This window comes from Harpia harpyja, chromosome Z (assembly GCF_026419915.1).
Source record: "Harpia harpyja isolate bHarHar1 chromosome Z, bHarHar1 primary haplotype, whole genome shotgun sequence".
Classification (NCBI taxonomy): Eukaryota; Metazoa; Chordata; class Aves; order Accipitriformes; family Accipitridae; genus Harpia; species Harpia harpyja.
In genome coordinates, this window is record NC_068969.1 from 14,409,589 (window position 1) to 14,431,105 (window position 21,517).

General features: G+C 58.3%; 2 protein-coding genes across 6 annotated transcripts; one reads left to right on the plus strand and one right to left on the minus strand.

Annotated features, from left to right (window-relative positions):
* Nucleotides 1-3,675: 3,675 nt before the first annotated feature.
* IMPDH2 (inosine monophosphate dehydrogenase 2) lies at nucleotides 3,676-15,843 on the plus strand. 2 transcript variants are annotated; one of them, XM_052775598.1, is made up of 15 exons: nucleotides 3,676-3,834; nucleotides 3,924-3,972; nucleotides 4,062-4,163; nucleotides 4,500-4,574; nucleotides 5,015-5,221; nucleotides 7,407-7,494; nucleotides 8,114-8,313; nucleotides 9,396-9,486; nucleotides 10,229-10,324; nucleotides 11,719-11,790; nucleotides 14,017-14,160; nucleotides 14,420-14,564; nucleotides 14,650-14,793; nucleotides 15,180-15,263; nucleotides 15,583-15,843. In XM_052775598.1, exons 1-15 carry the CDS (start codon nucleotides 3,737-3,739, stop codon nucleotides 15,602-15,604), a joined length of 1,617 nt encoding a protein of 538 aa, XP_052631558.1. In that variant the 5' UTR covers nucleotides 3,676-3,736; the 3' UTR covers nucleotides 15,605-15,843. The 2 variants fall into 2 exon arrangements, with proteins under 2 accessions (XP_052631558.1, XP_052631559.1); XM_052775599.1 differs by lacking the exon at nucleotides 11,719-11,790.
* Nucleotides 15,844-16,468: 625 nt separating this feature from the next.
* NDUFAF3 (NADH:ubiquinone oxidoreductase complex assembly factor 3) lies at nucleotides 16,469-21,517 on the minus strand. 4 transcript variants are annotated; one of them, XM_052775605.1, is made up of 5 exons: nucleotides 19,183-19,267; nucleotides 18,411-18,603; nucleotides 18,241-18,307; nucleotides 17,775-17,875; nucleotides 16,469-17,580 (listed from the first exon to the last, which is right to left on the minus strand). In XM_052775605.1, the coding sequence occupies exons 2-5, from the start codon at nucleotides 18,507-18,509 to the stop codon at nucleotides 17,485-17,487; spliced, it is 363 nt and encodes a 120-aa protein (XP_052631565.1). In that variant the 5' UTR covers nucleotides 18,510-18,603; nucleotides 19,183-19,267; the 3' UTR covers nucleotides 16,469-17,484. The 4 variants fall into 4 exon arrangements, with proteins under 4 accessions (XP_052631565.1, XP_052631566.1, XP_052631564.1 ...); XM_052775606.1 differs by lacking the exon at nucleotides 19,183-19,267 and adding an exon at nucleotides 18,882-18,973; XM_052775604.1 differs by lacking the exon at nucleotides 17,775-17,875 and having other exon boundaries at nucleotides 19,183-21,517.

Consider the following 21,517-nt stretch of genomic DNA (forward strand, 5'->3'; position numbering starts at 1 on the left):
AAGCGGTAGAAGAGAGCCCTCTGAGCATACGTGGGGTGGAGGACTTGCCGATACTGTAGTTGTTCATCCTCTTGCTGGTCTGAGTGCTGCTAGACACTGGTTGACTGCACAGTCTGACCAAACTGCATTCTCATCCAAGTTTAATAGTGACTTACTTCCAATTAGTGTTTGGACTCTTAAATCACTGTTCAAGTGGGATATAAACTGTCTTCCACCCTATACGGGGCTTTTCTCCCCATCTTCTTGCTGGAGCTGCCCCTCTCAAATACTACAGGGTACATACCTTATCCTGATGTTTCAGCCTGGTCTGTTTCCTGGTGCCAATGCATAGGAAAGCCCTTCTCAGCTCGAGCATCTTCCTACCTTAAGGAGCATCTCAAATCTTCTTCCAGAAGTCTCACTGACATGCTGCCCCAAAATCTCTGAAGCGATTGCTGTGTCCCCTACTTGTCAGTTCCCCTTGTGTGGCTGAAGCTCGGCTCTCAGCGCTGCAGTCACTTTCCTTGTATAACCTTGTGCATGGCAGCCACGTTTGCCTGCTTCTCCGTTCTCGTTTGAGCTCATCAGAATGGGGAGGCAGATTGAACCCACTTACAGCAGCAATAAACTGCGTCTAGAACTTGAAGGAACTGCAGGAGAGAATGAGGTGGAGGGGATGTCTCAGAAAGGCAGGGTCCAGTTGCAGCCTAGAGCCTCGCTTGATAATGAGTGTGCAGCCTATATGCAAAATACATCTTGTCTGTCCCTCCCGTGTTGATCCTGGTCTAAACAGCACATGTGATTGGCATCCTGCAAAGTGACCTTCAGAACTCTCCAGTAGCTTTGCCCCGTGAGTAACTCACACTACAAATCATTTTAAAGAGATGCACTCAACTATTTTTTTAATTTAATTTTACTCTTATATTCTCTGCTCTTTGTAATCTGCTTGGAAATAAAATGTTTTTCCCTGCAGCCTTTGTTGTAGTCTGTTTGAGAACCATTAAACTTTGTCTGGTGTTTCTATTGGAACAGAAGCCAACTTGCCTGTTTACTGCTGTGCCTGTGCTCTAGCGTAACAGCTTGAGATTGGTGTGTGCCTCCCAGATAGGCTTAGCAAACCTTTGTTAGCGCTGGCCTTCTTTAAAATAAAGGGTAGGGGGACCTGTTAAACTGATCTTGGTCTGGCACGATGCCTCCTGTTCTGCTGATCCTGTGACAGGCAACGCTGACTCAAGAGCGTGTGTCCTTGGCAGGCGGCGTTTTCCTCTGGAAGGCTGTGTTTCTGAACCCTGCCTCTGGGATGAGTATCTCGGTGCCTTTACTGATGACTGCTTTCGGTAGTGTGAGCCTAGATGCTTTATTTACTGCAAAGGCCAGTGCTTTTCTTACAGCTCCTTAGCCCAAGCAAACTGTAAACAATGGGAAGCCTGTGTCTGGATAGGTGAAATCAACTCTTAGCTGAGAGTCAACCCAACCCACGAATTACACAAAGAAGTAGGAACCAGGGTGAAATGCAATCTTTTATAGCAGAGACTGTCAGGGAACAAGAATTGAAACCCTGTGAAGATCAGAGCATAGCATAACGACAAGCACTGTTAACGTGGCTGTAGGAAGATGGCGCTGATGTTGCCATTCACAGTAGTAGTAACAGGATTAGCTACCAATCTCTTGGCTTAAAGTTTTAAGTGGCATTGCAGATCCTTGTCACTGCCTCTTAACTATGCAAGGGTCGCCTTTTCTTAGTTACGTGAGGGGCCTTAGAAGCCACACATACCCTTCCTCGCAGCAAAGTGAACATTCCTGTGCTGAGGTATGCGCCTTCCTTTCCTGCTACAAAAAAACCCACCATCTGGTGGGAAACAACTATAACTTAGAAACTGCAACCTCTATTCTGTGCAGATTACTGCTGCTGAGACCAAACAAGCCACCCAGGAGTCCTGCTTCTACCCATAGCATGGTTCACTCATTTGGGGTTTTTCCCTCTCCCTGCGTAAAAGTCAACATCAGCATCTACCAAAGCCTAGCCTAACTGGTCTCTCTCTAAACTCTATGCTGTCTTTTGGAGAATCTTACTCAGACCAAAATATGTTCATCTAAACTACAGGACTGAACCAGACCGGCGAACCTCACAGCATACAAGGGTTGTTGGCTTCCAAGTATTTCAGGAGACCTGAACAGACATCTCTGTTCACACTTCCTGTGTCCTATAGCTGGGTAACAGGAGTAACATATTTTCTTAAAGCTACTTGCTGATCTTTGGACGAGGATTTAATCTACTGCAGTAAGACAGTTGGAGGTGCAGGAGCACCATTCTTTAGTTCCCCGAACTTGTTAGTGTTAAATAGTGGGTTGCAAGAGCAGGGCGAGAAGGGGCTTGGTTGTCCCATTTCCCTGGTGCTCTGAGGCTAGATCTGGTATATCACAACAAGCAAACCAGCCATCAGAGGAGGAGGTTGTTCTGTAGCCCATAGTACAGGAACTTTTGCTGACACCCAAATGGATCTGCAGGGCGGGGAACATCTTCATCCTGGAAACAGCCGAACGCTGGTTCCCGCATCTCTCCTCTAAGGCAGATGTGCATCTGTGCCCCTTCCTCTCCTGCAGGCACAGTCCTCCCTACTCCTGCTACCACTCTTCTCTGAAATCCTCCCTCCAGCTGCCCACCCTCTGTGGCACAGGCAGGAAGGTGCTACGCTGAGACCCCCCCCAGTCTGCAGCAGAGCGCAGCCATCCTCTTCACAGCATTTGTGTGTACGGCCCTGGCCTGGTGCCTTTGGGAAGAGGGGGCTTGCGTGAGGCTAACGCCTGGCTGGGGTCACCTCAGGTCCTCCCCTGCAGGACTGCTGCCTCCGTGAGATTCCCTCTCCCCTTTGTGCCTTTCGTTCCCCTCTCATTGCTAGACTGTTGCCTCACTCCGGCCTCTTGACTTTCGTCCTTCTTGCAGATCGGTTCTGACTTACAGAGTTGGATTCTGCTGGTGTGTTCCAGCTCAGCCCCCACCACAGATCCGACAGGCACGTGCTCCTGTCTTCTGAAGCTGCTGGAGTCTTTAGGGCTGAACCCAGTGCCTGACCCGCTGGGCCTCACGGGCAGCGTCTTTCAGTGCAGGTCATCCACGGCTCGCCTTTTTTAGGTTGTTGTCTGGGCGCGCGTCACACCGTACAGGTCGTGCTTGCGTAGGCAAAGCCGGGCCGTGTCACACCGGGCTCTACTGGGCCATGCCCGGAGTCCAGCTCTCTGCTTAGTGCCTCCTTCCTATACGTCGAACTAGCCACTTGGCTTGAACGAAAAAAGGCCCGTTGCGGCTCGTGACGTCCCGGCGGAGCCTTATTTCACCGGGCTGGCCGCTAACCGGTCCGGTGCTGCGAAGCCCCTTCTGTCGCGGGGCCCGCGGGCAGGAGAGGCCGAAAGCGGCTGCGACCCCTGGGCCCGCCGACACCGGTCCCCGGCGCGGGGGACAGCGACCGGCGGGGCAGCTCCGGGGCCGGTCCCGCACGCCCCGGCCTGGACAGGGCGGGCCCGTCCCGGTCGGTGAGACCGGCGCGGCCGGGGGGGGGGCGCCCGGCGACCTCCCGGGCGGGAGGGGGCGAGGGTGACGCCCGGCCCCTTCCGGCGGCCGCTCTGGGCCGCGCTCTCGCTGGGCGGGGGCCGCCTGAGCCCTCGCGGCCGCCGTCGGGGAGCGCGTGCGCTCGGGGGCGCGCGGGGCGGCGCGGCGGGCACGCGACGGCGACGGCGGCGGCGGCGGCGGGCCGGCGCCATGGCGGACTACCTCATCAGCGGCGGCACCGGCTACGTGCCCGACGACGGGCTGACGGCGCAGCAGCTCTTCAGCTGCGGCGATGGGCTCACCTACAAGTGAGTGGGACCGGGACCGGGATCGCGGCGCGGGGCCGGGCCGGTGCTGTCGCTGACGCGTCTCCCCCTCGTTACCCTCCCTCCCCCAGCGACTTCCTCATCCTCCCGGGGTACATCGACTTCACGGCGGACCAGGTGGTGAGTAGCCGGGGCGGGGGAGCGGGCCGGTGCCCGGTGCCGCCGCTCACCACCCCCCCCACCCCGCCCGCCGCCTTCCTCCCCGCCAGGACCTGACCTCGGCGCTGACCAAGAGGATCACCCTGAAAACCCCGCTGGTCTCCTCCCCCATGGACACGGTCACCGAGGCCGGCATGGCCATCGCCATGGCGGTGAGTGCGGCCCCGCGGGGCGGGCACGGCCTGCCGCCGCCCCGGGCCGGTCCCCTCCGCCGCCGTTACCGGGATGGCGGGGCGCTGGCCCGGGGCGGGGGTGGAAGTGCCGTGCGAGGCACAGACCTCTCTGCTCTGGGGTCACCTCGATGCTCCAGAGATCCCCCCGAGGCGGCGGGCAGGCACCCCGCTCGCCCGCCCCCGGCTCTGCCGCAGCAGCTACCCCGAGGGCGGCCGGGCTGGTCCAGCTCTCCGTGCCCAGCTGCTGGATCCGCCCGGGGAAGGGCCGGGGGGGGGGGTTTTGGCAGCGACTTACGGCCGCCTTTGTGTTGCCAGCTCACCGGGGGAATTGGGTTCATCCACCACAACTGCACCCCGGAGTTCCAGGCTAACGAAGTGCGGAAGGTGAAGGTGAGTAGCTCGAACGGCTTCGTGGAGGTGGGCAGCGGGGTTTGGCCCTGCTGAAGGAGCTCTGAGAGGAGCTCACGGTTAAAGCGTGCTGGATCTTGGCGTTTCAGAACGGTAGCGCTGCCGTGGTTGCTTGCACAAACCTCTTGTGTGTTAGGAGCTGTCCCACGCGCAGGCTGGGATTTGAGAACTGCCAGGCCTCCTGGCGTGGGAACGTTCCCCATAATTTCAGGAAGGAGGTTAGCCTGGGAACTCTTGGGAATCTAACGCTACTTGGGTGAGCCTCGGTGCTGGTTTGGGAGTCATCCTGTCGGTGAGCACATGGCCAGGTTGGATGGTTGCAGACCTTTGTGAGCGGCCGCAGTAACCACCAGGCACGTGTCCGGCTTCTGCTCGGTCTGGCGGTGCCTCTTAGCCTGGCTGCTGAATCTGCTTCTTTTCAGAAATACGAGCAAGGATTCATCACAGACCCCGTGGTGCTGAGCCCCAACGACCGAGTGCGAGATGTGTTTGAAGCGAAAGCTCGTCACGGATTCTGTGGGATTCCCATCACGGACAATGGGAAGATGGGGGGCAAGCTGGTTGGGATCATTTCATCTCGAGATATTGATTTCCTGAAAGAGTCGGAGCATGACTTGCCTCTTGGCGAGGTGAGAAGGGCGTGTCAGCACCTGATGGATGCGAGTGTTGCGTTAGGAAGCAGCGTGGCTTGTGATAAGGAGAAGGGTGAGCGCGTGGCTGTGAGGATGCTGCACCAGCTGGAGGGAGCAGCTCCATGTTAGCTCTGTGGATCCGTCTTTAACTGTATTTCCAGGGGAGAGTGTCTTGTTCATTTACGTGCTCTCTGCGACTCCTGCAGTGCAGATACAGGAGAGTGGCCGTGCAGTTAGCGTTCGCATGACTCCTCCTGTGGGGTTATCTTTCAGTGTTGTGAAAGCCATCCTCTCTACAGCTGGTGCTCTTCCCTGGTTCAGTAATTAATTCCTGGTGTTCCTGGCTGCTGCTGTGGTCCCAGATAGCATGCTGGCACTGGCCAGGGCTGTAGCAGCTGCGCTGTGCCCAGCAAGCCCTCCAAGCACTGACCTTCCTTTTCTGGACTACCTTTCCCTGTGTGCCTCATCTAGGTTACTTGCTCTTTAACCCCCTGAACTTGGAGACTGGCAGTTTAGCCTTTATAATGCTACACTGTGAAACCCCTCATACAGGAGAACGTTCTCTGTGATGCCGATGTTGATTCCTGTTAGTTCTGGCATTCCTGTTACACAAGCTGTGTAACTGTAGATCTGCAGCACTGTCAGGTTACACCACCGGTGCCTCTTGCCCAGGCTCTGCTCTTGACTCATGACTATTTTTAGCTCTTGCTGACCAAACCTGGTATCACATGCTCATCCCTGTTTGGTTTGAAATCGCCTATAAATACCTGTAACAAGAATCTTACACCAGGAGTAGGTTATAAAAGTGTACATGGCCCTTTGAAGCAATGCTGGCCCATTCAGAGGAACCAGATAAGAATCTTCTCTCATCCTTTATGTGTGGATCATTCAGCGCTGCAAAGTTGGAAGCTTGCTGCTGTTAGTGTTTGGTGCTTGCCTGTGTCACCAGGCAAGGCTAGGGAGATGAATGGTCTCCTAGATCTCTCCCCGCTCGCTGTCCAGCAGTCGTCCTACCGAGCAATTCATTGCCATCCAGTTAAACACACAGGTCTCCTGTAGCTCGGGAAGCTCATGGATCCCACAGGCTTAGGGAGTGTGTCAGGGCATGTCCGTGATTCCTCAGGCTTTTCCTGAGATGTGGGTTCTGTCACAGAGAGGATTTTGGGTGGATGCAAGCAGGGTGAACCTCTTTCCTGATGCAAAATGTCTGTTCTGGTGGTATAAATAACTAAAATGTTCCCTCTTTTCTTTGTTGTGTGCAACTAATCTACTTTCCTTGAGGGTTAGAGAGTGTTCCCTTTTAGCTTTGCTGGGCCTTCTTGAGTAAGCTTTTATGAGAACATCCCACGTGAACTTTGTGATCGCAGAATGCTGCGGGTGGGAAGGGACCTCGAGGTCTCTTGTCAAGCCTTCTGCTTGAGGCATGTTCAGCTGGACCAAGCTGCGTGGAGCTGTGTCTGTGTCTCCAAGGATGGAGAGATTTCGCTGCCTCTCTAGGCTGCTCTTCCAGTGTTTGACCACCGTTGCAGTGAAAGCTTTTTTCTGTATACCACATCAGATGTTCCCGTGTTCCAGCTTGTGTCCGTTGCCCCTTGCCGTTCCGCTATGTTTCGGTGCTTGTTTGTCAAGAGCGAGCATGGGTGAGCGTGTTTGTTTGGACTGAAGCGATTCCTTTGCCCTATTGACCTTGCCAGCAGCAGCGCTGGGTTATTCTGAGCAGAGCCCTTCCAGAGCCTGTGTGCTGGGGCTTGCTGCCTGAAAACAAGCTTGGGGGTAGCGTTTCTGCCAGAACAGCATGGGACTCTGGAGGTGTCTCCAGCCCTTATTTGCCTGTGCTCTATTAAAGGGGATGGCTGCTTCCATGACATCCCAAACAAGGGTTATCCAAGAGTCGTCCCTTGCTTCTAGGGGCTCTCCCTCAGCTTGCTGAGGCCCTCTGCCATCTCCTGTTTTCACTACACCGATGGGTTTGGGGACTGATGGCCGCTACTTGCATGGGGACAGCCCATATGAGGCTGTTCCTGTGTGTTTCTGGAGGCGTGTTGCTGTGCTGTGGGCTGCTTTGTCTGTAGAGCACTCCCGCACGGCTGTTGCGGAGCATTTCACGTGGGCAGAGGGGTTCGGTATTTTCAGATCAGTGCGAAGGAGTTCTTGTGACTTTTTATCTTCTCCCTCCCACCAGATTATGACAAAGCGGGAGGATCTTGTTGTGGCCCCGGCTGGCGTAATGTTGAAAGAAGCGAATGAAATTCTGCAAAGGAGTAAAAAAGGTACCTTTGAATGTCTGCAAAGCGAGGGAGATCCATGGAAGTGCTGGGCTGGGAGCAGTAGTGGGTGAACGTGGGCACGCGTCTGTCCGTGGGTGGAACATGGGAGAGCTGCGTTCCAGCACAGTGAGAGGACAGCGAGGAGAGAGTGCCCGCAGCCCTCTGCCAGGGTACAGAGTTCACATGCGTTCATCTCAAATCTGTTTGAAGTTGAGGGATTCTTGGCAGCCCATGAGCTGAAGAGCGCCTGGCTGTCCAGCCACACGTCTTCAATTTTCTATTCTGGCCTTTGCATTTTGGCACTCAGTTCAGCTCTGTTAGGGTTTGGTAGTTTGACTTTTAACACAGTGTCGTGATTCTAATTATTAAGAAAGATGCAGTTTTTCTGTGGTCAGTGTGAAAATACTGAGTCCTTCTCCAGTCCTGCAAACTCCTTGCTCTGTTTCCCGAAAAAGGACATTTGGCATCTGTGGCCAAGCAAGATTTGGTAACACACACCTCTTTGAGTCTCCACTTTGTACCAGTTGCTGCCTGCCTGATGCTCCTGGTCTGCTGCACTGCTCCGGGCTAATGTCTGTCTCCAGCAGAAATCTGCAGTGATGTTCTTTCTGTTTGTTTCAAGGCAAGCTGCCAATTGTTAATGAAGATGACGAGCTGGTGGCTATAATTGCCCGCACCGATCTCAAGAAGAACCGGGACTACCCTCTGGCTTCTAAGGATTCCAAGAAGCAGCTGCTCTGTGGTGCCGCTATTGGCACCCACGAAGATGACAAGTACCGGCTAGACCTCCTGGTGCAGGCTGGCGTGGATGCGGTAGTGCTGGTGAGCCACCCACAGGCATCACATTGGCCTGGGGGGTTTGGGTGGGCTGAGGATCTGGTCTGAATGAATCTCTGACAGTGGGGCAGCAGCATGGCACTTATGTCTTCGTTACAGGCCCTTTTGTGTTAGAGTATGGCAGTTGTTTGACCTCAGTCTCATTTCGGTTGGAGTCCTCAAATAAGAGGGATTCCTCTTGCCTGGGAACTTACTGACCTTGAGGGATTATGTGGGGTGCATCAAAGCCCTGAAGGCTGAGGAGAGAAACATTGTCAGTTAATACAGAATCTTCTGCAAATGCTTATTGCAGTCTGCCGCCATCGTCTCTCATGTTCCTAGCTGGTTTTGAATATTTGGCTTCTTACAGTTTCCCTTCCGCTTCTTTGGTGTTTGTTACTGTGTTATTCTCTTAACTGCCTGATGTTCAGGAATGGTCAGTCCAGAGCTGCTTTGCTCGTCTCCCCTTCTGGCCTGTAAGCTTTCGGGCACAGCCGTCACTGCCTGTATTTGCACATTATTTTCTCATTGACTGTTAGCTTGTGAGTCCACCATGCTCTGAGGGCATGGCTGAGCAGCGTTGCAGCTGGAAATATTTAACAGACACTGCGAGTTGGCTGGGTCACGGAGGTTGGCAGGGCCTGAGCACTCGGTGATCAACATCTGGTATTTCAGCTGCTCTTCTGCGCAGCAGGGAGAGATGCATCTCCCCGCCAGCCTTCTGGGTTTCACAAGGAACATCTACCATTTTACCTGGAGTTTGAGACAGGCCTGACGGTGTCCTGGTGGTAGACCCAGACAGTTCTTACCTGCAGCCAGATGTGCTGCTTGTTGCCTACTGTAGAAGCTACAGGATTTAAACGTGAAGGATATTACTGAAGTCTTTAAGATAAACTGCCTTGGACAGGGAAGGTACGTTCTTGTCTTGGCAGCAGCTTCTCCTCTGGTTCTGTGCTCAATTTGAGGAGTCGTCTTGCCCACTTAGCAGAGACCCCAGTAAGCAGAGTGAAGATCTGAGGCTCTTCTGGAGCTGTATTTGTAATCTTTTGCAGAAATTGTCATTGAAATTGGTTTTCTTTCTGTTGCAGGATTCCTCTCAGGGGAACTCCATCTTCCAGATCAATATGATAAAATACATTAAGGAGAAATATCCCAACCTACAAGTTATTGGAGGAAATGGTAGGCATATGTTGAACACTGTTCTTGTCTTTAAATTACATTTGTTTCTTAGACATAGAGGGAGCTGCAGGGACATGAATGAAACAGTCATCTTGGTAAATGTCTGTGAACTTAAAATGGTTTCCTCTGGCTTGTGGAACAGAGCAAGACCACTCTGCAGACACAGGGCAGTACCCTGCTGCTGCCACAGCTGCAAATATTTTGAAACCTTTGTTTTGCAGCACAGTGTGCTACAGTCCTTTGTAGCCTGTTACACATTAGCTTCTTTTACACACCAGTTTAAAATTTTGGATGGTAATAATAATAATGAGTATTGCTCAATGTGGAAACCTAATGGAAGTTTTCCCTGCCTCTTGACAGCAGAGTTCAGCAGTCCTTGTCTTTACCTGGCTGGTGTGTTACTGGTGCTGCTGTTAGCCTGTGCTCTGCCCTCCCTACCTGGTGTGGCCCAGAGAGTGCTTGGCACCATGCGGTGACCTCTGCTACCTCAGCCTTTGGGTGTAAACTTGTTGCACAGTAGCCTAAAGGGCCACTGTCATCTCACCACTGGGGACAGCTGGGACAGAAACTCATGGCTGCTTTTGCAGATGGGCCTGGTAGCAGTGGACAGCCGGGCCTGGCTCTGACGCAGGCTGGTGCCCTGGGTAGGGGATGTTCGCAGCCACGGGGGAAGCATCAGGGCAGAGCAGTGTCGCATGCAAATCTGCTTGTCTCTCTTCAAACCAGTTTCTGCTCCCCACAGTTGTGACTGCTGCTCAGGCCAAGAACCTCATTGACGCAGGGGTCGATGCCCTGAGAGTCGGGATGGGCAGTGGCTCCATCTGCATCACACAGGAAGGTGAGAGAGATCAGCCATCTCCTAAATAGGCTGAAGAGACACATCTGTTTAATAGAGATTCCCTGCTGAAAAGCAGCATAGGTGGGATGGACTTGTGCCACTGTAAGGGCAGTGTCCAACAGCAAGCTATCTTTTACCCGCTTCGTCCAGGACGTTCTCATCACCTGGGTCAAACCTTTGGGGTGGCAGCAGCAGCAAAGGCATTTCCCAGTACTGACTGAGACTGAGTAGAGCAGGTGTGGCACGCGTGGCTTTGCCCGAGAGGAGCTGCAGGCTCGGTGTGGGATGGGGCTGGCGGGCAGCGCTGCAGGGAGAGGGTCTTGCTGGGTCCCCAGTGCTGATGGGTGAAGTGCACTGGGCTGTCTGTGCTCCCTTTCCCTCTGGCAGCAGTGTGCGTGATGCTTGAGTATTGGTCTGCTGGGCTCGATGCCTTCCTGCAATTTCCAGGCCAAAATGGGATTTCTGGCCGTTGTCTCTGCAGTTAGCCGGAGCTTGTGTGGGGCAGAGGCCATGTCACCCTTAGCTGAAAGGTGGAGAGGGGCATCCACAGGGCCTGGAGGAAGGCTGCCTTGAGGACAGGTTCAGTCCTGTTTTGAACCTGGCAGGTGAGGTGCAGAGAGGTGGTGCAAGGCGCTGTAGCTCACAAACACAGCCCCTCTCTGCTTTGCTCCTTGGTCCTTGCCACAGGAGGCAGCAAGAGGGTAGCTGATGGCTGAGGGCCCTGCATTAGCTCTGCTGATTCCAGCGTGGAGCCTTCGAGCAGCACTAGACCTAGGCTGCGTTCCTGCTTTGCCTGCCATGGGAGCGCTGGCTGTGGGGGGGTTCCCAGTCGGGGCAGTCTGTCTCGGGCGACCTTTCTAGGGAGGTTGTGGTGTCCTTGGGCTGATGCTTCCATGGCCCGAGCAGAACCAGGACACACGTATCGCCCTCTGGCTCTGAGGCAGAGGACCCACTGAGGCATGCTCTGTTCTGCAGCAGGGTGAATGTCTCCAGAGGGTGCCTCCCCTGGCTGCCGTGGGAGGTGGGGTTGGGTGCTGGTTGTGGGGAAGGAACAGAGCAGAGGCAGAATGTGGCGCTTCACAGGAGATGTCATTGCAAAACTCTTAACCGCAGCTCCCCAGGTTTTTGTCCCTCTTAAGGCAAGAACTCTGGCCCTTTGGGTTAGGGGGGGGTCACCTCTGTGGATGGCTGCTGGGGTAGGGTGAGCATGTGCTGTGCACAGCTGGGCCCGGCTGGCTTGGATCTGGCCTCTGGTTTGGCTCAGGCTAGGAAGGGTTTGCAAGGTCAGCTCTGTCCCACACCGTATGCTCTGCCTAGTAGCAGGTCACTGCTGGGGTCCTTTGTTCTGCTGCTGTTCTTCTGTCTCTAAAATCTGTGTGTTTGTTTTTGTTTAGCTGCTCCAAAGATCCCTCCAGACCTAAAGTCCCACAGCCCCAAATGCCCTTCTACTGTCACGGGCACCTATAGTAAGTCACTTGCCCTGTTCCCAACCCTAATTACGTGTCTTGAAGCAGGACCCTGATTTGGCTGCACATGGCCCTACTGCTTGTTTGAGAATAATTTAGCTGTAGATGCACTTGGGGTTTTGTGGCTTTGGATACTGGTTTTGAATCTGAAATGGAAGCTGAGAAGCCTTTCTGAATTCCTAAAGCAGGGTCTGAACTGTCAAAGCTGAGGGCACTCAGGCCTGTCCACCCTCCACTCCAAAATCCAGTTAGGAGCCTGACTGGGCTTTCTGACTGCATCTTCTGGATCTCTAGCCGGGCATGCCCCTGCTGATCCAGTGCTGGGAGGTGATCACTGAGCAGTCAGTCTTTGATCCTGCTCTAAATCTGGCCCCAGTTGTGGGGAAGTTGTACACTGGCTAAGCTTCACTCGAAGCTACCTCCCCTGGGGTTACAGAGGGACTTAACTGCTTACAGCCACCTTGGCAGCTGTGTACCAGAACCATGTCTTTCCCCACCGACACCTGTGGAGAGAAAGGGCTCTTCCCCTGCCCAGCACAGGGTGCAGCATTGTCTGCTCTGTACTTCTCCAGTGCTACCAGATCAAGCAGCCACCTGAGGCGAGCCTTGGGTTTTGCCCTTTCTCCTAGTTTTGACGCACCTCAAAGGGAAAGAGTTTTTTGTTGAAGATCCCAGGTTTTCTCTAGCAGATGATCTTGTAGGGACACCCTTTGCAGATATGCTAAAAAAGACAAACCCTCACCAGACCACTCGGCGTGTGTGTGCTCTGAACCCTGCTTTGGAAGCCTGTGCTCTGAAGCTGTGGCGCTGGGCACTGGGACATTCAGAACGGTGCGATGTTCCCAGGGGCCCTGAGCCAAGCTGTTCCTTAAAGGGCTGGTCTCTCTGATTGCTCTTGTGAGGTTTCTGCAGGCCCTGCACTGTGTACAACACAATCACAGAGACTCTGGACTCTAGACCCTCCAAAATTGGGTGCTTCTCTCCACAGAGCTCTTCCCTTGCAGCATTTTGCAGCTGCAACGTGGCCTTTAGCATTGCAGTACCGAGCGAGACCATCTCTTTAAGACTAATGGCATTCATGTTATAGCTGGCAGACTCTCCCTGGCTGGCTGAGCCCTAGCTTAACGCCAAGTTTTGTTCGATTAAAATCAGTTCTTTCATGATCTCAGCCTGGAGTCTGGCTTCCCTCTTTCAGCAGCTGCTGCTGAGCACTGGGAGAGGAGCAACTGCAGACTCCCGGCCTCGGCAAACCTCTGCCAGGGATGCGCGCTGCCAGTGCTGCTGCCAGGCAGGCTAAACCACACCTGGAGTTCACGCTCCAAAGTACTAATCCTGCATGGCCATAATCTTACCCAGTGTATTGGACTAACAGTGACTGGAGAAAAGGCTTCCAGTTAATTGTGCGTAAGGGAAGTCTCCCTGAGAGAAGCTTATCTCAGTGTCCTTGCATGCCTGTGGCTGACAAATGCGTCGCCAGATGTGCCCTGTGCTGGTTTTCCCTCGCACAGTGGGAAGCCTCTTAACTGCTACCGACTGGGAAGAGCAGGTAAATCCAAAGCTAGTAACTCCCTTCCCATGGGGCAGCTAAACTTGACAGAATCCTTGCTATGTTGTGGGGCAGGAACATAAATTATTTCCTGTAAGCCATCAGATCACCCTGCCCATTTCCTTTTCCACTGCTGCATGTGTGTTTGTGTGTGTGCAGATATATATGTATATATATATAAATACATATATACATATATATACATACCAGCTCTCTCCCAGCCAGCTGCCTTTCCATGCAAGAAGCACATCATACAGCTGCTGGGTATATGGAGAAGGGGTCTGGCACCACTAGGAGGGAGCAAGCGGTGGGACATGGCTCCAGTGATGCTCTGGAGAGGGGCTTTTGGAGTCTGCTCCCCTTCCTTCCCAAGCTCCCCACACGTCTGCTGTGCACCAGGACGGGCTGCGAGTCTCGGCTGATCCCAGGCATTTGGTCAAAGACCCCAGTCCCAAGGTCACCCACAGCTTTTTGGAGTAGAGGGCCGTGAGGATGTCCTAGCAGGCATCTCCTGGGCATTCGCTTCTCTTGCAACTCGGCCTAGGGAAGGAGCATCCAGGGATTTGTGCGTTCCCGAGTGCTGGAGCATGTGTGTGCTGGAAGCCTAAAAGGGCCTGCTGGGGAGGGAACGCACTGTTGCATAGGAGCTGACCGTTTCTCTGCTCTCTCCCTGCCCGCAGTGCTGGCGTGCGGCCGCCCCCAGGCCACGGCAGTGTACAAGGTGTCCGAATACGCCAGGAGATTCGGCGTCCCCGTGATTGCAGATGGAGGGATCCAGACGGTTGGGCACATTGCAAAGGCCCTCGCACTCGGGGCCTCCACAGGTGAGTAGCGCATCGGGCAGCCGGGTTGCGCACGTTCGTAGGGAGTCTCTTAGGAAGGTTTTTGTCGTGCACATTTGTAGGGAGTCTGTTAGGAAGGGTTTCCATATGGCTTTGGATTCTGGGCACGAGGGCATATACCTGCAGGTGGCTGGGGGCATGGCAGGGGTCCAGCACAGTGCTGTGCCCAGGGACCCTGAGGGTTTTGTGGTCACAGCCTTCCTGCTGCTGACATGCTGTTCTTGGTGCTCTCTTGTGCTAGTGATGATGGGCTCTCTCCTGGCTGCCACCACGGAGGCCCCGGGCGAGTACTTCTTCTCAGATGGAATTAGGCTGAAGAAATACCGTGGCATGGGCTCACTAGATGCCATGGACAAGAACTTGGGCAGCCAGAACCGGTATTTCAGGTAAGAGATGGGGCTTTGGGGCAGCAGATCAAGCTTTTGGGCCGTCTCTGCTTCATAAACTTCCTTGATTTGTGCTCCTGTGCAGTGAGACAGACAAAATCAAAGTGGCCCAGGGGGTCTCTGGTGCAGTGCAGGACAAGGGCTCTATCCACAAGTTCATTCCGTACCTGATTGCTGGGATCCAGCATTCCTGCCAGGATATTGGTGCCAAGAGCCTTACCCAAGTCCGGTGAGTGCTTCCCCTCGCTTGTGCTCTGGTTAGGTCACAGTGCTGCCATTTGGGGTCCCTGGGCAAGCTGTACCCAAGCTGCAGCGTGTTCTGCGTGGCCTGACCTTGCTGTAGCTCTCTTCTCTCATCTTCAGTGCACACTGTGTCATAGATTTGCCAGCCCCAGGGATGCAGGAGCATGGTCTCTTGTGGTATATTCAGCTGGCTGGGCTTGAAATGTTGGGGTTACCTTACTCTGCCTGGCTCTTAGGAGCACAGCAAAGACCGTTCTGGCCGCAGCTGGAGGAACCAGTGTCCCTCGTCCCAGCTGCTCCAGCTGAATGTGTGCCAGAGCACTGTCTTTCCTGGATGCTGGCTGGCTTGTGATGGGTGTCCTTCGCCCTCAGAGCCATGATGTACTCGGGAGAGCTGAAGTTTGAGAAGAGGACGACGTCTGCCCAGGTGGAAGGAGGAGTGCATGGCCTCCACTCGTAAGTGCTGCTGGCAGGACCCGTCTCCCTGGGATGGGTGTCGCGGAGTTAAGCGCAGCCGTCCGGTGCCTCAGCTGCCTTGCCACTGGCTTGGCATGCTGCTGGCTTCACCTGCCACTGCGCAGCTGGGCTGAGCCGCAGCATGTTGTCTGGCGTGGGCCAGCACTCCTCTCGCAGCAGGGCATGAGCAGAGGAGCTGGTCCCTGCCAGTGTACCATGGGCTGGCAGGGCAGGAGCCATTCCTAACTGCGCCTTTGGTCCTTGGCCTCGGTGAGGTGGGTCGGTAAAAGGTCCCTCTGGTTTGCTGCTCCCTTCACAGGTATGAGAAGCGCCTCTTCTGAAGGAGGTCCGTCTGTATCTGTCATCGTGCCACTCAGCCCTGCGCCACCCTGTGCGGGAGCTGCTCTTGCTGTAGAAGTGCCATTACTCTGTGGGCTGCCTGGAGCTCCCTGTGTCCCTTGGCTGCTTCATCACCACGTGAGAGGGCCCACCTGCCACCCAGAAGTAGTGATCCTGGGCTGGCGCCTGGAGCCTTGCACGTGTTGGCCATGTTTTACAATAAAAGAGGAAAAGATGTGCAGTTGGTGTCAGCCCAGAGCTCTTCTTCCTTCTGTACTGCCCTTGTTCTACTTCCTTGGCTCTCTTCGCTTCCTGCACCTTCTCAGGAGCAGCTGATGGCCCCAGAAGGGACATGGTGTGTGTGAGGGGGAACAGGGAGGGGACAGCCCCAAGACAGGGCTGAGTGGATAATGCAGTTCTGGGTGTTTAAAAAAAACCTTCATCAGTGCAGAAAACAAGTGGCTGCTGGGCAAGAAGGCGATACTGCTGGGAGCACATGCCCCAGCAGCTGCACCCCCTTGGACTGGTCGGTGTGGGTGGTACAGATCACTTGCCCAGGCTTCCTCTATAGTTTGTTTGCCAAAAGGTGTGTGGACAATGAACTTGGAATGGCACAGGATTATAAAGGAGCTGGCGCTTGCATTTCTGCACTCCTGACCAGTGCAAACCTCCCTGGCTTGGCTGGATTACCTGTGCTTGCAACACCAGGTGACAAAGGTATTTTCCACCTGTATCAATGGTGTGTGTCATGTCATTCCCCCCCCCCCCCCATGCAAATTAACTCCTGCCGAAGAGCGCGTTTACCATCAGGGTTTTGTGTCTCTAATGTTTTTGACTGAAAAGGAAAAAAAAAAATCACTCTGCAGCACGGTGATGTCAAATTACATTTACACATGCTAAAACCAGAGCCTTGAATTACAACATAATTGTGTCAAACATTCATTAATGCAGCTGACTCAGGGCTGGGGACTGCAGCCACGTCCCCCACCCGCTCCTTGGGCCCGTGGAGGTGACAGGGTTTGGGGGACAAGGCTGTGATCAGGTACACATACCCCAGTCCCAGGGGTGGCATCCACAACCACATCCCAGTGCAAGGTTGGGGGGGACAACAGGACAGTGACCCTCTCCACGTCCCCTGCTTGAGCCGAGCCTGCAGGGAGATGGGTTGCAGCATCCAGGGACCACCTGCAGCTCGAGGCTTCACAAGGGACAGCAGCACTGCGGGGCAGCACAAAACCCCGCAGGAGAGCCCAGGACAGGCCAGTGCCATCTGAGGCCCACCAGTTGCCTGTGCCGGCCATGCTCAGGGAGCTGCTGGCAGGTGGCACCCCGGCACCACACATGCTGCCCAGGGAGCAGCCACAGCCCATCCCCACCACCCAGCCAGCTCCACAGGGCAGCAAGCACACACACCATCAGTGCGTTACAGCCTTGCTCTGCTGTGCATTAACCACTACGCAATTGCTTTGTACTTCCAATTTACATGTATTTCCCTTGTGGAGCCCCAAACGTGCCCGGGAGTGTGCAGCTCACCCCACCAGCCTCCACCCTGCCTTGGGGCAATAGCTTCTTGCTGCCAAGGCACCCGGCACCACGGCAGAACGGCAGGGCTGTGGGTGAGGTGCTGCCAGCAATGCTCATGCCTCGTGCCATGCCCTGCAGCCCCCAGCCCAGACTGGGCAAGGAGGCCGAGAAGCCAGGGACTTCGGGGTAGAGCAGAGCCCACGCATTTCACAGCACCTTCCTGTGTGCAGAGTCACTACCCAGCCAGCAGCTCCAACAGTTTAGTCCAAAGCATTTCTCCACTGGAAAGCGGTGACACTCAGGAGCTTCAGGCAGGCAAGGGAAAAGCTGCTCAGCTCGCGGCCGTGGCAGGCAGCACCTACATCCTCGTGTAGGTGCCCTGTGGAGGGATGAGCCCAGCAGCTGCCACACGCTTTTCACTGGTTAGGAAGTTGAAGGTTGCACATGCGTTTGGCTGTGAAATAGAAAAGGGAGGCAGTGAAGCCCCAGTCCTCTGGCAGGAGATTCAGCCTCTCCCCACGGGGCACACAACCCCCTCCATCCTGTCCGTCCTTGGGCAGGCAGAGCCTAGGGGGGATTCCCAGTGCCACCTCCTCCCCCTTCACTGGGGTGCTGCCTGTATGCACCCCTCTGCACACCCCTTCTCACCGTGTCCTGCACTTCCACAGCAATCCCGCTCTCCCGCATGTGCTTCAGCATGGCAGGGTGGAGCCGCTCCACCCTGTCTCCTGTGCCCAGCACCAGGATCTCTGCAACCAGGACATGACCGCAGGCAAGGGTGGGCAGGGCTGCACTCGGGCTGCCTCGGCCCAGACCTGCCCTCCCTGCAGGGACCAACAGCTTCCCCACAGCAGCCCCTACAGGAGCCCAAACGAGGGGGAAGCCCACCCCGCTGCACCCCTCCTGCCCCGCTGCGCCCCTCCAGCTGCTGCTGCAGAGCAGAGGGATGCCAGGGAGCAGTTCCTTCCCCCAAAATGCTGGCGGGGCACTGCGGGGTGGGCTGGGGCAGAGCTGCACTGGCCCCGAGGGGCAGCCAGGCCCCGACAGCCCGCCACAGCTCAGGAGCCAGCTCAGGCAGGCTGTGACAGGGCAGGGCCCCGGCCGCCCCACGTACCTATTTGGGGCTCCAGCAGCCGGAACAGCGACAGACTCTCATGCGAGATGTCCCTGTAGGAGCCAACCTGCGGGGACACCGAGGGCACTGAGTGGGGCAGACCCCCCGGGGTGCTTGCCCACAGCGTGGGTAGGGGCCAAGCGGCCCAGGCCCCACGGCCGGGCACTCACATTCCACTGGAGGATGGTGCGGGGCAGGACGGCGCAGGGTCCCACCACCAGGTCCCCGCTGATGGTGAAGCCGCGGCTGCTGTAGCCCTCGATGAACATGGTGTTGGGGGACTCCGGCTCCAGCACCGTCAGCCGTGTCCGCTGATAGAGTTCGTCGTCCGCTGGTGTGAGGCGGTGAGGCCGGCACGGCGGCCTGCGGGGACGGGGAGCGGCAGGGATACGTGGGGCCCACGGCCAGCCCTACAGCCACCCCGCAGCGAGCCCCACGGACGGCCCACAGCTACCCCCGGCAGCCCCGCAGAGAACCACAGAGAACCCCACAGACACCCCCGGCAGCCCCACAGAGAACCCCACGGCCACCCCACAGCTATCCCCGGCAGCCCTACGGCCACCGCCCGTGGGGCCACACAGCGGTCTACCCCCGGCCCAGGGTGACCTCCAGAGCCCCGGTGCCCGTGCCCGTAGCCGTACCCGCCCGCCGCCCGCCGTGCCGCCGGTCCCAGCAGCCGCAGACCCGCCACCGCCATGGCCGCCCTGCCACCGGAAGCGCAGAGAGGCCCCGCCCCCTCGCCGCGCTCCGCCCCGCTCGCGCCCCCTGGCGGCCGGCGCCGCTGGCCGGGCTGGGACAGCGGCCCCGGGGGCGGGAGCGGGGCCGGCCCGGGCCCCCCGGGGCTCCCACCTCCTGCCGGGGGGGCGGCGGGGAGGGACACACACACACCCCCCCACCACCCCCACCCCCCTCCTCCTCCTCCGGGCCCGGGCCCGCCCCGACCTGGTGCGCCCGGGGCGGGCTGCGGCCGGCGCCGGAGCGAAACCGAAAGCGGCGGCGGGGCAGGGAGCGGCACGGCGGGTGCGGGGCGCCGGGGGTGGGGGGGCGGGCACGGCGGGCTGCGCTGCTTCGGCCCTGCCCCCGGCGGCGCCGGGGGGTCCCGCCCCGGGCGCCCCGATCCCCGCCGCCGCGGAGGGCCGCGGACCGGCCCGGGCTGCTGCGCCGGAGGCTGCGGGGCCGGAGGTGAGAGGGGAGCGGGCGGCTCCCGGTCCAGGGTCCCCGCCACCCCGCGGGGCGGCCGGGCCGGGCGGCGGGGAGGGAGCGGGACCGGGGCTCGGCTGCGCTCCCGTCCCGCTGCCGCGGGGCGCCCGCCCGCCCGCACGCCGCCCGGCCCCGGGCCCGGCCCCGCCGGTGCCCCGGGGCTGCCCCCCGGGCTCGGCCCGGCTCCCCGGCCTCCCTGCTGCGCCCCCGGCACGGCCTCTGCCCCGGTCCCCTGCCCCCGGCACGGCGCGCCCCGCCGTGGGGCGGCTGCCGCCAGCGGGGGCTGAGACCCCCGAGCCTGAGGACGGCCGGCGGCCGGGTCCCTCTTCCCCCTCCCCTCCGTGCCACGCTCGGCGGGGCTGGTGGCAGCGGGTGGCGGGGGACCGGGGGCTCAGGGGGGGTGTCCTGGGGCCGGGGACCCACGTCCCCCGCCCTGCGCCACCCAGCCGGGGCCAGCCAGAGCCCCGACACGGCGGGGGTTACTGGGGAGCTCCCCGGCGTCGGCGACGGCACCTTTCCCGCCGTCGCGCCGTGCCGTGCCGTGCTGGGGTGGGGAGGCATCAGGAATCCCCAGCACCCCACAGACCGGCACCCTCCGTCAACGGCAGGGTCCCGGGTCCCCCCTTGGCGAGCACTGCCTGGAGCTGGTGGGGTTCCCCACACGGTTTCACTTCCCCCTGTGGCGGGTGCCCGAGGGCCGCCTCGCTGGGGCCGGGCGGCAGATTCCGGAGGCGCTGGCGGCAGCCGGGGCCGTGCCGTGCCGCCGCTGCCGCCGGGCACAGGTGCCGGGGCGGGTGCCCTCCCTCGGGGATGGCTCGGGTTTCCGGGCCCCGCCGGGGGCTGCTGGGCTGGCACCAGATGCTCCAGCCCCACCGGGGCTTTGTTCGGAGCAGTTTCCTTTTGGCTCAGCCGTGCCGCCCTCCCCTTGGCACCAGGCCCGCTGCGCGGGGGGAGCCCGCGGCACAACCCCAGCCTCTGCCGGCACCCCCAGCCACAAGCGGCCCGGCTGTGGCTCCCACGCAGCTCATCCGTCCCGGTCCCCGGCGGTAAGTAGCCCTCTTCCCCTTCGGCCCGCCGGCCGCCCCAGTGTCAGGGTGGCATGGCGGTGGCCCCCGTGCCCGTCTTTCCACGGCGCCGGCGCGGGCAACGGAATCCCAAAAGCAGCTGTCCCCGCTGCGCCCAGCTGCCCTGGGGTTTCGTTACCCGCGCTCCCGCCCCCGCCTCGCCCCACGCGCCCCCCCACCCTGCTGCCCACTGCCGCCCCACGCCGGGCCAGGCACTGGGCAAGAGCTGCTTGCCCCACTCCAACCCCTCCATAGGGCTGGGGCAGCGTGTGGGGGCCACACTGGGAGAAGGGGGGTGTCAGGATGGGGGGTCACTGGTGCCCAGCCTCGCAGCTCAGCCCCATGCGCCGGGGCTGGGGGCTCTCCAGGGGTCTCGTGCCCCCGACGGCTAAAAATAGCGGCTCGCTTCCTGGGGACTAACTGCCAGGGCGAGCGTGCCGAGTGGCAGCCCCGGCTGCTGGCCACAGTGTGGATGTGGCCACCTGTGCTGGGGCGGTGCAGGTTGTGAGATGCTGCACGAGCTTCCTGCCACCGCCGTCCCGTGACAGGCTCTCCCTGGCCCCCCGCAGTCCCCCAGTGCCAGGAGGGGTGAGCGGTGCCTGGGCAGGATCCGTCCCTCGGAGAGAGACGGCTTTGGAATGACACGATCACTCCCGCTGAGCGGGCAGCCAGAGAGCCATCGGGGATGTCGTGTCTGTCCAAAGCTCTTTCGGCGCCTCCGAGAGCCCCCCCCGGGGCCGCCATGCTGCCAGGCCTCACGTGGGCTACCGGCGGGGACCCCCGGCGCTCTGGCGATGGGGACGGATCCAGCCTGGACCCCACTGTAAGCGGTGACGCAAGGTCCGAGTGTGCTCCCAGCCCGTGCTGGTGCGTCCCCCCCGGCTGGCCGGGCAGGGGTCCCGGGCGGCTCCTGCCCTGCGGACAGTCAGCAGTTGGTCTGGTGTGAGCAGCGATTCTCAGATCACCTCTTGGCTGTGGGTGGCGCAGGGAGCACCCCACCGTGGCACAGCCCC

Bases quoted from the DNA above. Each gene is read 5' to 3' on its own strand.
- IMPDH2 (XM_052775598.1), top strand. From the start codon at position 3,737: ATGGCGGACTACCTCATCAGCGGCGGCACCGGCTACGTGCCCGACGAC. The intron at 3,835-3,923 runs GTGAGTGGGACC...TCCCTCCCCCAG, and splicing joins GGCGATGGGCTCACCTACAA to CGACTTCCTCATCCTCCCGG. The intron at 7,495-8,113 runs GTACCTTTGAAT...GTTTGTTTCAAG, and splicing joins TCTGCAAAGGAGTAAAAAAG to GCAAGCTGCCAATTGTTAAT.
- NDUFAF3 (XM_052775603.1), bottom strand. From the start codon at position 20,001: ATGCCTCCCCACCCCAGCACGGCACGGCACGGCGCGACGGCGGGAAAG. The intron at 18,604-19,182 runs GTCGGGGCGGGC...CCGTCCCCGCAG, and splicing joins GCCCGCCCCGGGCGCACCAG to GCCGCCGTGCCGGCCTCACC. The intron at 18,328-18,410 runs GTGAGTGCCCGG...TGCCCCACTCAG, and splicing joins GCACCATCCTCCAGTGGAAT to TGCCCTCGGTGTCCCCGCAG.